At 38.1% G+C, this 14,141-nt stretch overlaps 1 protein-coding gene across 4 annotated transcripts in view; it reads right to left on the bottom strand.

The window, feature by feature from the left end:
* Positions 1–1,034: 1,034 nt before the first annotated feature.
* Positions 1,035–14,141, bottom strand: part of ddx51 (DEAD (Asp-Glu-Ala-Asp) box polypeptide 51) — a 27,272-nt gene continuing 14,165 nt past the window's right edge. For all 4 annotated transcript variants that reach the window (XM_077495636.1, XM_077495635.1, XM_077495634.1 and 1 more), the window contains 7 exons: positions 13,162–13,360; positions 12,963–13,078; positions 12,763–12,879; positions 7,883–7,984; positions 7,265–7,328; positions 2,541–2,675; positions 1,035–1,146 (listed from right to left, as the gene is read on the bottom strand). In XM_077495636.1, the coding sequence (XP_077351762.1) occupies positions 1,129–1,146; positions 2,541–2,675; positions 7,265–7,328; positions 7,883–7,984; positions 12,763–12,879; positions 12,963–13,078; positions 13,162–13,360 (751 nt within the window). In that variant the 3' untranslated portion in view covers positions 1,035–1,128. The remainder of the gene's footprint in view (positions 1,147–2,540; positions 2,676–7,264; positions 7,329–7,882; positions 7,985–12,762; positions 12,880–12,962; positions 13,079–13,161; positions 13,361–14,141) is intronic.

The raw sequence follows: 14,141 nt of genomic DNA on the forward strand, positions 1-14,141 counted from the left end.
TTACCTACGTCGAGCCACAGCCAATCAGATTGATTCGTAGTCTATATAAGCATGTCTGAGAAGTGTGTTTTTGTCGGATTATAACCTCTGTTCCTCAGTGCAACTCTCCTTGTTTCTCGTCTAGTCAGGTTTGTTCCACGCCTCTCGATGTGAGTAAATAGTTAAGATCTTATTTGTGTCTGCGTTTTTGGGATCCAACCCCAGCACATAACAAGCATATGGATCAAAAAGAGGTTGTTTTTTTTGTACCTCGAGGTCTGTTACATACGTCTTCAAATTTTGGTAACTCTAGGTGAAACATACAACCAGGAATCCTTCATTAAGTAAATATTTTGAAATGCAAAATTTGAATTCCCGCCTCTGTGGTATTGCCTCTTAGGTTTAGCATATGGCACCAACAGACTTTTTTTTTTTTTTTTTGTAGGTCGTAGGCTGGACAGGGATCCACTAAACCTATGTAGGGTGCGCTAAAGACCCATTTTTCTGTTATCATGTATGGCGACTTTAAAATCGCAAATTTTTCGCCATACACTGTTGCTGCCTTGCGCGCTGTGCAAGAGTAGCTATGTCAGGCCAGCCACTGTTTATGGCGTTTTTATTTATTTTTCTGTTTGCAGGCAGCCAGCTCGCTACTTGAAAAAAACAAAAACAAAAAACCCCCCAGTAATTTATGGTAGGTGACTACTGCTGGTTACTGACCGAGAATGGATGGATGGGTTTGTATTTGTGATTTAACTACAACTTACTACTTAATATTTACTAGTAATACTACTGTTTCTACAACTATTACTAGTAATTAATAGTTAATTATTTTGTAATTTTCACAGAATTTATTTTCCTTAGCATTCAGCTTTCAGCATTTATTATGCAATTTTTGCAGAAATTGCACTTAGTCTTGTTTAACAAAGTCCTTCAATTCAAATCTGAGCAGTCTTCATCTCATGTATTTACAATATGAGAATGTGAATACCGATAATATATAATTGGCAAAGCTATAAAACTAAAAAACAAAAAATAAACATTAATACACAAAATGTATTGTACTTTTTAATAGTATAGTAACAATAAAAACACCATTATCCATTCATGAATTGATCTTCTGACAGCTCACGAAACAGGGCATCGTCTTTAGTTCGCGTTTTCCTCCTGCAAAAATATAAAGTAATATACTGGTGAGCAAACAGTGGCACAAGGACAATTCCTATGGAGAAAAACTTGCTGTTCCCTCATTTTTCACTGGGTTTTGGTTCTAAAAATTACCCGCAATAAATGAAATCTGCAAAGTAATTAGGTTTATGTTTTACATTTATTATCATTATTTTAAAGCTTGAAAACCTCTCACCACACAGTTTATACACATTTTTTCACCAAGGCATTTACATTTGATTACATTTCTCTCTTGTTTAAACATTCTCAATGTTCAAACCTTAATAAACTTGATAAAATAGGTACATTACTGTAAATTAAATGCATGTAAAATTGGACTAAAAAAAAAAAAAAAAAAAAAAAAGAAAAAAAAAAAAAAGAAATCTGCGAAACAGCAAGGCTGAGAAAAGTGAACCGCGTGGGCTGAGTACTGACTACAACTGATCATCTTTCTCTAGTGTTCGTTTCAATGTCAGACACCATTGTCCTTAGAGAGTTTGTGTTGCCTGACAAACCCGCTAAAGCAGTACCCACTGGGCTACGCGAGTACATTGCAGGAGGTATATGAAAACAAGTGGTTAAGAAAATGGATGGAATCTGTACAATCTTCCAGGCCTGTCTGGTCTCATAAAAGGGACTATATAAGGCATTTTTCCACCGCCCAAACTTTTTGAACTTTTCAGTTTACCTTGGTAAAATTCAGTTTGTGCGTTTTTACACCAACAACAATTTCCAGGGTAATTAAATTTCCCAGGGGCCATCCAAGTACTATCTCAGCAGCAGGGTCTTGCTGAACCAGGCAGGAACTTTGAGGGGGCGGGCTGCAATGGCCACGGCTGATTGGTCAAATTTGGGGGCATTGTTTTTACATCGGCTGGACTCAATCAATCAATCAATCAACTTAAGGCCATTTAAATCCTTAAGTCCTTGTTTCAGGCCTTCTTTTACTTCTTCAAGTCCTTCATTGAGTCCTTGTTTCAGATCTTTTGCAAATCCTTCAGTTCTTCCTTCAGACCTTGTCCTTTCAGTCCTATGTTCAAGTCCTTCAAATCCTTGTTTTGGGCCTTCGTAAAGTCCTTCAATTTGTCCTTCAGGTCTTTTTTTTTTTTTTACTTACTTTTTACTGAATTAATTACAGAGAACTCGAAGCCGTTGTGGAAACACAATGCTAAATTCCCTGCTGAACTTTTACAACCAAGAACTCCCTTTACCCAGAACTCAAAGTTCCTGGACTTGTCGGTGGAAAAAATGCCTATAGTTGCACTTTAAATTAAGATTGTATTACTTTGTAAATTGTTTATCTTGGTTGAATCTTTTCTGTGTATACTTTGTACATCCAGTGTACTGTAAAGTCACTCATTTGAAAGGAAGCCATTACCATTCAGGAACACTACCTTAATGACAGCAGCAAGCTCCTGCAGCGTTTGTTCATATCGGCTTTCCATACTCTTCAGGTTTTCAGGTTTAATGATCTGCTTTTGGATCCCCAGACTCCCTGCTTCAGTCACCATCTGAAGGAAGTTCTTTTCCTGAGGGGACAACAGAAAAAATTTTGTTCCAGCCAGTTGTTTGGACAATCTCCTACCTGAGCAGACAACTTATCGTGGCGGAGGTGTTTGTGTGACGCAATGATAATATCGGTGGCCAATGATTATCGGCAATTATCGACCAATTTGACATCATACAGATAAACCAGATAATTAAGAAATCCGCCGATAGTAATGGACTTGTCACGTTGTTCCAACTGTTGTGGTTGTAATTTGTGGCTCAAGTTGTGACCAAATTGTCAACCCTGCCCCTCTCCTACGGTAGTTGTTGCATATTTGTGACGACATAATGCGCGCAACCTTGTGTTCATAGAAGTTACATCATGGCGACATGGCAGTCGCCAGTGTGGGCATTCTTTACTGTTTTCTTTGCGCTCTCCCCCAAAATGTTTTTTGTTGCATTTTTAAACATGACTGTTTTGTTTTGGCAAACTCAAAATGAGTTACCAGTTGTCTTTGAAGCAGAGATATCAATAAAATTCAGCTCCATGGTGCTTTATGTTTTTATGTTTTGCGTTGTTTTTTTTGAAAATTATTATTATTTTATTTGTATTTTTTAAATCATAGACCGACAAACGTGTTAAATATGAAAAAAATTCAATTCCTAGTAAGGATTAGTTTCCTTTTAACGTTATTAACTGCGCCACACGATGCATTCTGGGAACAATATATATGCAAAACAGGTACATGTAACACGTCCGGAACGTATACCGGTAAAGCGTTGCCGCGTTCCATTTGCATTTGTGTTATTTTTCGGAACAATATGATTACAGTTGAGCTCCGTAATTTAGGGCTGGTCCATGAAAATCCGCGTATAAATGACGGCAATCGTGTTTAAGTTATATACCATTATTTTACTGATGTGGCCCACTTGGTAATATATTTTCCTCCATGCGGCCCCTGAGATAACGTTATTTTGACACCCCTGGTTTTCATTCTTGCCACAGTAATGAATGGACCAGTAGTTGGCTGTATGTTGCGCTGCAGTCACTTTTGCAACTAAATGTCGTTTTCCCTTTCAATCTCAAAGAAATAATAATATGAAACCTGAGATGGAGTGATATCTAAATTTTGGCAATGCTTGACAACGCCATACTCATTTTTATAGCACACAGGAAATACGTCCAAAATGAACAGGGGCGTGTTGTTTGCATGCAAACGCATCACAGCAAAGAGTGATTGGACAAAAATGTCCAATAATTATATCTTTGAATAAAAAGGAAATGAAAAGTAATCATTTTAATCTGTTGTGTGGGTCAGTTTGACTCAAATTTTAGGTTAATTTGTGCATTGTCTCAAATGTCGCTTTACATTGCAAACACGCCGTAAATATGTCGTAAAATGAGAGGGGTGACATCCTCATTAGGGGTGCACCGATCAATCGGTCGGCCGATCGATCGGCCTCGATTTCCTTAATTTTGGGCGATCGACGATCGATCGATCACTCAAAATAAATTCGATCTTGTCCACCGATCACATCTCTCTTGCGTAAGTCTGAAAAAGTCAGCCATTGCCCTCTTCTGCTGAGACATACACCCGCTCGCTAGGTCACGTGTTCAAATGCGCACCGCACAGTACAAACAGCAGCAGCAGTATGTCAACAGTTTGACAGTATTTCAAGGTAAAAGTAAACGAGCACAGGATCCCAATTTGTAATTCGTGCAATGTCGAAATAAGTCGTGGTGGGACTGCACGCAAGGCATTCAATACAACAAACCTCATTCGCCATTTAAGGACCCACCACACTGCTGAGTATGCGGCGTTTGAAGTTAGCAACCAAGCTAAGGCTAACTTAGCTAAAGCTAGCGTGAACAAGGATCCAGAGAATGGACCGCTGTTGCCTCTGATGAGCAGCGAAAGGAGCAAAGCTTCCACGAGAAAAATAATGGAGTTCATGGCATTAGATGATCAGCCTTTTTCGGTTGTGGAGGACCGGGGCTTCAGAAACCTGATGCAGCACTTGAGCCCATGATATGATTTGCCAAGTCGAAAATACTTTTTAGAAGTTGCATTACCGGAGTTGTTTTAAAAAAGTTTGGAGCCACACTCACAGCCTGCTTGGAGCCGATGCAAAGACACTCAGCTTTACAACAGATATCTGGACTTCTGACGTTAGCTTAATTAATGTCGATGTTGAGTCTTACTACGCAGTGGATAGACACATTTTTTTATTTTTTATTTTTTTATAGAATGCTTTACTTTAGGAGATTTTGATCCTATAAGTTGGTGCAAGATATTTTTGGATGGATATTTTATATCGAGATTGTGACACATCTGCATTTAGACATTTATTCGTTTTGCACTACAAGGAAATAATACTCAGGAAGGACACTTTACTTATACCGCCGTGCACTTTTTTTTTTTTTACTCTCAAAACAGGTCTTCAGTGTAACCTATTGCACACGTTTATTATTATTATTATTTTTATTTCATTTATATTTGAGAGAACTACTTAACTCTTTGCAATCCGCCGACGAACTAGTTCGTCATGTGACACCCGGTGGGCGTCACCCGAAGACGAACTAGTTCGTCAAACGTGTTTTTTTTTTTTATGAATGGGTGGATGAGACTCTTGGGCAGTTTCCCTCTGAATATTTAGCCCGTGAAGCACTGTAGTGACGAACTGTGCCTTCTTGATGGCAGTGATGGTCTCTTTACACGAGAAGGATGTGATTTCCTAGTAGAGGCGGAGTGTTGTGGAGTGGTGGGGGCCGGTGGCTGGGGGAGAAAAGACGAGTGCTAACGGCGGCTAACCGGAGGCCGCTAAAAACAAAAGCTCACGCTTTTGAGCAGAGCGTTTGTCACGATCGGTCAAGAGATGACGAATAGAAAGATCAAGGAGCCGGATTCTGTATAAGAGAGTGTGAAAAGCGACAAAAACGTCACGGGCGCCCACTTCAGAAGCCACCGCCTCCGGCGTTCTCTGAGACACGGAGTGAAAGTTTGCATCGTCGTATCTCTGACCAGTCCACGTCATCTGACGAGGAATCCGTGACGAATTTGGCGAACTCGAGCCGCCTTCACCAGTTGAACAGATCAATTCAAGTGTGGCGAAGGTAGCAGCAGCAGCGATTTATCCCCGAAAGCTCCTGGAAGCCCCGGAGGTAAGCTAACGTTTAGCATTCTGTAAATCGAGTGATCACAATTGTACTAGTTCAGTATATTGAATGTGACAGGGATGAAATGACTTGGATGGACGAGAATATTCACAGACATGCTTCTGTATACTGTATGTGCAATGTCTGTAACCTCGTACTAACTAACGCATGTTGCACAACATTCGATTACAGTTGGGGCAGCGTACACATGGCCCCTTCGCAGTCACACGCAGTGCGACCGAAAGGTAAAAAAAAAAATCACAATACCTTGCAACAATAATAAAAATTACATCTTGATCACAGTATTTTCTGTAATTTACAGAAGCAGCTACTACACTGGCAGAGGCACAAGCGTGTGAACATCTTGCCGTGTCCCCCTTGAACGCAGAAGAAAGCTTCATACGCGATCACACAAAAGACACTATTGGGTTTCAAAACAAAACCCATGCACGCACTCATGCATGCATATTTTGTAAATAACCCCAAATTTGTAAATAGTTTATCAAATGTGAAAATGGAGCTGTTATTTCCCTGTATAGTACGTAAATAGCGCACACGCACGAGCACGCACGAGCACGCACACACGAGCACTCACGAGCACTCACACGCACGCCCACACACATGCACAAACATTCCTGTAAATGATCAACATTTTGTAAATAGTTTGTGAAATGTGAAAATATTGCTGTTTACACACGATATCAGATATGTAAATAAATCCTTATTTTGCTATCAAAAACACATTTTCATTTTTTTTTTTTTTCATGTTTTATGGAAGGCAAGGATTGTTGAGATATTTGAGATGTCACTAAACCAAAAAATATTACTGTAAAAGTCACTGTTTTGCAGAAAATGCATCATTTCACAAAAAGCTTCATTTCTCCTTATTTTGCCCGAGATTCTTGAATTATGTCAAATCAAGCCATTTTCAAATGATGATTACTAAAGAACAGAATAAGGTAGAATCATACTTTTTGTTCTAATGAAAGAGGAGACCCCAATCTTTCAAACGACACCCACCATGTCTATTTAGTCATAGCACACAATATTCTAATAAGCATTGAAAATGGGTGAAAATATGCGAAATCTGGTGGGATTCTGGAGTTACCTTGTCAGAAAATGCGTGGGATTGAAAGAGTTAATGTGTTGAAACATGTTTTACCTTGCTCAGGTATTGCTCAGTGTTTTCCAATTAAAAAAAGGAACATTTAAAGTGTATGCTCTTGGTTATGAGGGGGGGGTGGGGGGGGGAATCGGGATCGGCAAAAATCGGGATCGGCAGGTCAGGCTATTGTAAAGATCGGTGATCGGCCAACAAATTGTGATCGGTGCACCCCTAATCCTCATATTTTGCAAATTCAACATTCAACAATGTTCGTAATTCAGTGGGCTTTCGATTCATTCTGGAATTTCCCTCAAAAGGTTAATATCCTTAACTTTATGTGAATTATACATAATGAAGATGTGTTCGACCTGTACTCCAAGCAGAAATGTGAACGCCAGGCCAGTTTTCCCAGCTCTTGCAGTTCTTCCAATTCTGAAACAAGAAAATGTTTAAACCACCATTCATGGATGAAACTAAATATAACAATTACATAGAGAACTACACCAAGTGCAATTTCTAGAAATTGCGTGGGAATGCTGAAAGCAAATTGAGCAATAAGTTGTGAAATTATAACCTCCTCGTTACTGGACAATGCACTTTACCAACTGTGCCACCAAGCAGTATCAGACATCTGTTAATGATGATAAGTTATATATATGGAAGTGGGAGTGGAAAGCGATACTTAGAAAATGTTCAAAAAGTTTCAATATCCCATTGAAAATGAATTGGGAAAAGTTGATATTAAATGTTAAACTGTGCAAATACTGTAAGTAATGTGCAATCAGACGATATATACCCTGTAAATTATTGAAGCTAGTTGAAATTTGAACAATGTAAATTGGAAGTATTATGTGTGAGTTGTTTGGCGGCAAAAAAGTGTGGAGAATAAAAATCACAATAACATATGTGGGAATGCTGAAGCATTCCCACAATTATATTTAGAAGGTGTCAGCATCTTTTGAATCCGAACTGATACGAGAGCTCACCTGTGAATGTATGTCCTGATGTACTGCGGCGCATCATAGTTCACAACATATTTGACCGCCGATATGTCAATGCCTCTGGCAGCTGCATCGGTGCTGATCAACCTTCAAATGCCAATGGAAGATGGTTAGTTCCAAATTAGAATTTGTACCTCATGTGTTGGCCAATGAGTGTATATGGTAAGGAGGGGGATTATTGCTCATCATACTCGTCGTCATTTAATTGGTGAGGTGCGGCCGCTTGTAATACATGCGCTGTTATTTTATTTTTTAAATCGGAAACTGTTACATCATATATAAGCAGGTATAATTTTGTCTACCCTTAACTTTAGCATGTGTGATTTTACTGACTGGATATCACAAGTTTTATTATTTTGTATATACAGTACATTATGTAGCGAGTGCTCAGCATATACATACATACACACCCCTCCAGCCAATCGCAGAGGGGGGGTCGCAAACGGTGCTGGGCGAATTTGTTGGCTGTGTGACGTCACCCCGGCAACAACTTGACAGCACGCACTGATTTTTTTTTCCACTCATTCATTTACACATGTAAGCTTCTGTGAGTGAGTGAGTGAGTGAAAAAAAAAATCCGTGCATGCGTGCTGTCAAATTGCCGCGGGAGTGACGTCACGCAGCCGACAAATTCGCCTGGCCCCGTTTGCGACACGCCACCCCCCGCTCTGTGATTGGCTGTAGGGGTATAAACACTGTCTTTCCATAGAAACGTCCCACTGTTTACAAAACAAACACAAAATGGCAAAATACAGGCGGGGGGGGGGGGGGGGGGGGGGGGGGGGGTTAGTAAAAAATAAAACACCACCACACATAAAGAGAAGCCCATAGCTGTAAATTGAGAAGTAGTTTGTCTATTTAAATTATAGGTGTCAGTCGATCACATGACTTCAATACTGAACTGACGATTAATCGCACATTAACCTCACATTTTATACCTCAATTTACATCTAAATTTTCAATAAAATCGACTTCTTTTTTCCTAATTTAAATATGGTTTTACATTTAGTTATTGATACAGTAATTTCATAACAATTGAATAAAACTAAATAAATTTTAAAATATGTACTGTACATAAAAAAACAAAAAACAAGTGTGACTGATTTGTGTTGATCATTTTTCTTTAACTAGAACATGGCATAATTGCATTTGTGAGACAATGGGGACAGCTCAGTGCATTCTTTTCATATTAACTCTTTGACTGCCACACGTTATCCAAAAAAAAAAAAACCCTCACAGTGCCAGCCCATTTCAAGCATTTTAACTCATCTTTCAAGGTGACTTTCACACAAATATTTTTGATTTTGTGCCGCACTGTCAATTTGGTTGTGTGATAAAGGCTTTGATCATTCACATCATGCTTGAAAATTTTCCATTTCATCCTTGAGCAAAATTGAAACGAGATAGAATGCTGCCACCTGCTGGCCATAGTTAGTGGCTGTTTTTGATTCCACAACCCATTGACCAGGCAGCGCTGCACTTAGACGTTGCACTGCCTATTGATTTATTCATAAAAAAACAAAAAAACAAAAACAAAACGTAAAGTCATATATTTGTATATGTATATATTTGTTGTTATAATCTGAATTTTTACTCATTTACCGTATAATGCATAATATGTTTATATTGCACTTGTATGGCCGAATTATGTTGTCATGTTGACTGCTTACAAGACTACATGTCAAAGTATTTAGTAAGTTTTAACCTGTAATTGTAGTAGAGGAAAAACCTTTGATATTCAGTATTCATTTGCTTTTATTTTAATATCCTGTAATCTATAATACAGTAGAACTGTAGATCAGCCTTAAAACTGTTATACAGGCTGGAATCACATGGATAGTACACTATTTTAGCCATTGAGCCAAAACGCTCAGCTTTTAGGAGAGTTTAATCACTTTTCATCCGTAACAGGCAGGAAATAAAAAAGGTCGACTGGATTCATATATATATATATATATATATATATATATATATATATATATATATATATATATATATATATATATATATATATATATATATATTAGGGATGTAACAATACATCAAAAATGAATATTCATTATAATATCTATTTAAACTGCTTAAAACGCAATGTAAACTGCTAAGCCTTGCGCACTTTTTCACGCACGGACACGTTTTACGGGAATCCGGTGTCGGTACTAGATATGATCAGGCTGCCAGATCGTATCAGGGTCGCCCAACCGAAAGCATCCCGCTGCAGGATTGGCTGGAAATTATCCAGTTGACGTCAAGCATTGGAAAGAAAGATGTAATTTAAATAACAAAATGTACGAACTGAAATTGTAAAAAACATAAATAAACCTACAAATATAAACGCAAAATATATTGAATGAATAATAAAATAAGATTGACTAAATGATAAATACACAAAATAATTGTTTCAGATGTGACAAATATCGTCAGTTTAGATTGTTAATGTGTTCCTATTATCATTAAGACTGTTTTGTGTTATTGTGATTGATTTGTGACCAGCTAAAAACGAAACCAAACCGAAGCTAACTTCGTTAGCGCTGCTGTACTGACATCACCTGCAAGCTCAAAGGCGCTTCAATCTATTTTTTTTTTTTCACTTTTAAAGTATCATGATTTTATATTTTTAGGTTTATTTACGTTTTTACAATTTTTGTCCATAAATTTAGTTATTTTGAACAATGGTAAATGGACAATTTCTGGACAATCCTGTAGCATGACGTCATCTGCAAGGCGACCTGATACAATCTTGCAGCCCGATCACATCTGGTACCGACACCGGTATTGTTCCTAGTAGCGGGTCTTTGTAGACCAGGGGTGTCAAACTCATGTTAGCTCAGGGGAAAATATATTACCAAGTGGGCCGCATCGGGAAAAATAACGGTATACAGTGTTCCCTTATTTTCCGCTTGGGTTAGGTTCCAAAAAATACCCGCAATAAATGAAATCCGCGAAGTAGTTAGCTTTATGTTTTACAACTCTTATAAATGTTTTAAGGCTCAAAAATCCCCGACCGCACAATTTATACACTTTTCTCATTGAGGCATTTACATGTTCTCCCATTTCTCTCTTGTTCAAACATTGACAATGTTTAAACCTTCATAAATTTTATAAAATGGGTATATTACTGTAAAAAAATATGCAAAATTGCACTTAAAAAAAATCCGCGATACAGCGAGACCGCGAAAAGTGAACCGCGTTATAGCGAGGGAAGACTGTATAACTTAAAAACGATTGCCGTCAATTATACGCAGATTTTCGCTATTTATGTGCCAGCCCTAAATTACGGAGCTCAACTGTAATCATATTGTTCCAAAAAATAATACAAACGTAAATGGAACGTGCCAACACCGAGTCCGGACGTGTTAAATCTATATATATGTTTTGCATATATATATTGTTCCCAGAATACATTGTGTGGCGCAGTTAATGACGTCATAAGGACGTTAATCCTTGTCATATCTATTTGTGTTACCAGCAATTGAATTTGTGTCGTATTTAACAAGTTTGTTGGTCTATGAATAAAATAATAATAATAATAATAATAATAATAATAATCCATCCATCTTCTTGACCGCTTATTCCTCACAAGGGTCACGGGGGATGCTGGCGCCTATCTCAGCTGACTCTGGGCAGTAGGCGGGGGACACCCTGGACTGGTTGCCAGCCAATCGCAGGGTACACAGAGACGAACAACCATCCACACTCACAAACACACCTAGGGACAATTTGGAGCGCCCAATTAACCTGCCATGCATGTCTTTGGAATGTGGGAGGAGACCGGAGTACCCGGAGAAGACCCACGCAGGCACGGGGAGAACATGTAAACTCCACCCAGGAAGGCCGGAGCCTGGACTCCAACCGGAGTCCTCAGAACTGGGAGGCGGACGTGCTAACCACTCGATCACCGTGCCGCCATAATATAATAATAATAATAATAATAATAATAATAAAAATAATAATAATAATAATAATAATAATAATAATAATAATAATAATAATAATAATTATTATTATTAAACGAACCGTAACTTTTAAGTTGTGTGTAAAATAATGACATCCAGGATGATTCCCCCGTACAAGTTGCATTGCTCATCTGAGGACTGCTTATGAAATTACAAATTTTATATGTTTTGATTGTGGCCGACTGATTAATTATTCCGACATTTAAATTATTATTATTATTTATTTATTTTTTTACTTTACAAAATCATCTCGTGGGCCGGATTACACCCCTTTGCGGGCCTGATCCGGCCCGCGGGCCTTGTGTTTGACACCACTGTTGTAGACAAAAGTAAATCTCGGTTCGATCTTTGTCAGTTCAGTAATCAATTTAATTTAAGTTTAAGTTTTTTAAGTAGCTGAGGCAATGTATCGTCTGTGTGTTTATCGCCTATGGCCGCTGTATCAGATTAATTCCACTCGCAGTGAAATACGTGTCGCTGATGTAGTGTCTTGTTAGTCCAGTAGAGGCATTCATTGTTACATTTGTTGAACAGATGAACAGATATATGTTTAGTCTTTGTGAAGGAAAAAAGTAAAAGAATGAACTCTGAATCTGTCTCGCTGCACAAAGCTGCCAATGTGAACACTGATAAGACGAAAATGTAGCTAATCAACATTATTAGTTCATTTTTTTTATTTTTTTTTTATTTTTTTTTTTTAAATAAAGTTACAAAAAGCTTATTTTTGTAGCAAGAACAAAATGTAGATGTTAAAATAAACACACATTTTGGTTATCAAATGAGTCATTTTGTAAAAAAATAAAATTAATATATATATTGAAAAATAAATTGAATCAAATGTCGTGACTGAAAATCGAAAAGTGAACTGAATCGGGCTTGAGCGAATCGTTACGTTCCTAGCATTCTTACAGGTGGATCTTTCCCTGTTCAAATTCCTTCAGCTTCTTCTTTCTTTCTTTGGGAGACAGTCGGGAGGAGAACTCTGCTACTTGAATGCCACCAAAGAGACGTATCAGCAGGTAAAGTCTGAGTAAAACAAATGGAAACATACTAAATCGTATTGACACTTAAAACTGGTACTGATAGGTAAAATAGTGTTTGTCTCTCACCTGTGAGCTGTCATTCTGGAGTTAACAAAACAAAGAATGGGTCTGAGCTTAATGCGCAGGATGAAGTGGAGGAGAATGAGAGGTTTTTTTCCGAGTGTACAAGGTACATAAAACTCCTACAAAATATCCAAACAGTCATTTATGAATCAGTGACATACAGTATAAGAATCCATGACCCCTCCATTCACACAAAACTAACCGTCAGACTTTGTGGGAAGTCAAACTGCTCAGGTTTATGGGAGTCAACAGTTGGTTGAGGATATTTATGGGAACTGGTAGTGTTGACAGAGCTGAACAGTCTTGGTTGGTGGAGGCCCAGCTGCTGCAATTTCTCTGGATTTTGGGTAAGTGTGGCAGAGAAAAGCAGCTTCTGAAGTGGCATTTGAGGAGGAGACAGGCTGTAATGAAGAAAGCGAGTTAATTGTCTGAAATTACACCTTTGACATTTTTAACAGGTTACGAACAAACCCAGTAAAGCATCACGTTCGCAAACTGAGCCCTCAGGAACTGTGATGTCAATTTCAGCCAATAGCAAATGGCAGCCCCCTGAGATGGATTTTTCTGCTTAATTCATATTCTACAAATGGATGGACTAGTGGGGGTGCAGAGAATGTAAAGAAAATATTTGACTTTTCTTCCCATTCAACCTTCATTTTTTCACAAATAACACTTCTGGGTGTTGGGACTACAAGAGGAAAACAAGGGCCACAATACAGTACTGTCAAAAGGAAGGAGGGCCACCACCCCCAAAAATAAAGAGCTGGCAGCATGCATCAAAAAAGCCGCAGTGCATCAAGGTACTGATTAAGGCAAAGGGATTCCAACCAACTATTGAAGATTCACATATCGTTTGGAAAATCCATCCATCTTTTTTTTCCCCATTCAAAAGACTGGCAAGTATGCATGGTGATTTCTTCACATTATTCAAATTTTTTGACATCCTGTTTTTCATGGGTTTTATGAGGCCAAATAATGCAAACATAAATAAATACCTGAACCTGAAATCGCTTAAGTTGTGGGCCCTGAATCTAGAATCTATGAAAATTTGACTTTTTGAATGGAATTACAGAAATTATTCAATTTTTTGAGGATATTCTTTTTTTTTTTGACGAGAACATGTTTTTATATATATATATATATATATATAGACTTGTAAATTCGTATCGGGATTAATCGGTA

Source organism: Festucalex cinctus, chromosome 14, assembly GCF_051991245.1.
Source record: "Festucalex cinctus isolate MCC-2025b chromosome 14, RoL_Fcin_1.0, whole genome shotgun sequence".
NCBI lineage: Eukaryota > Metazoa > Chordata > Actinopteri > Syngnathiformes > Syngnathidae > Festucalex > Festucalex cinctus.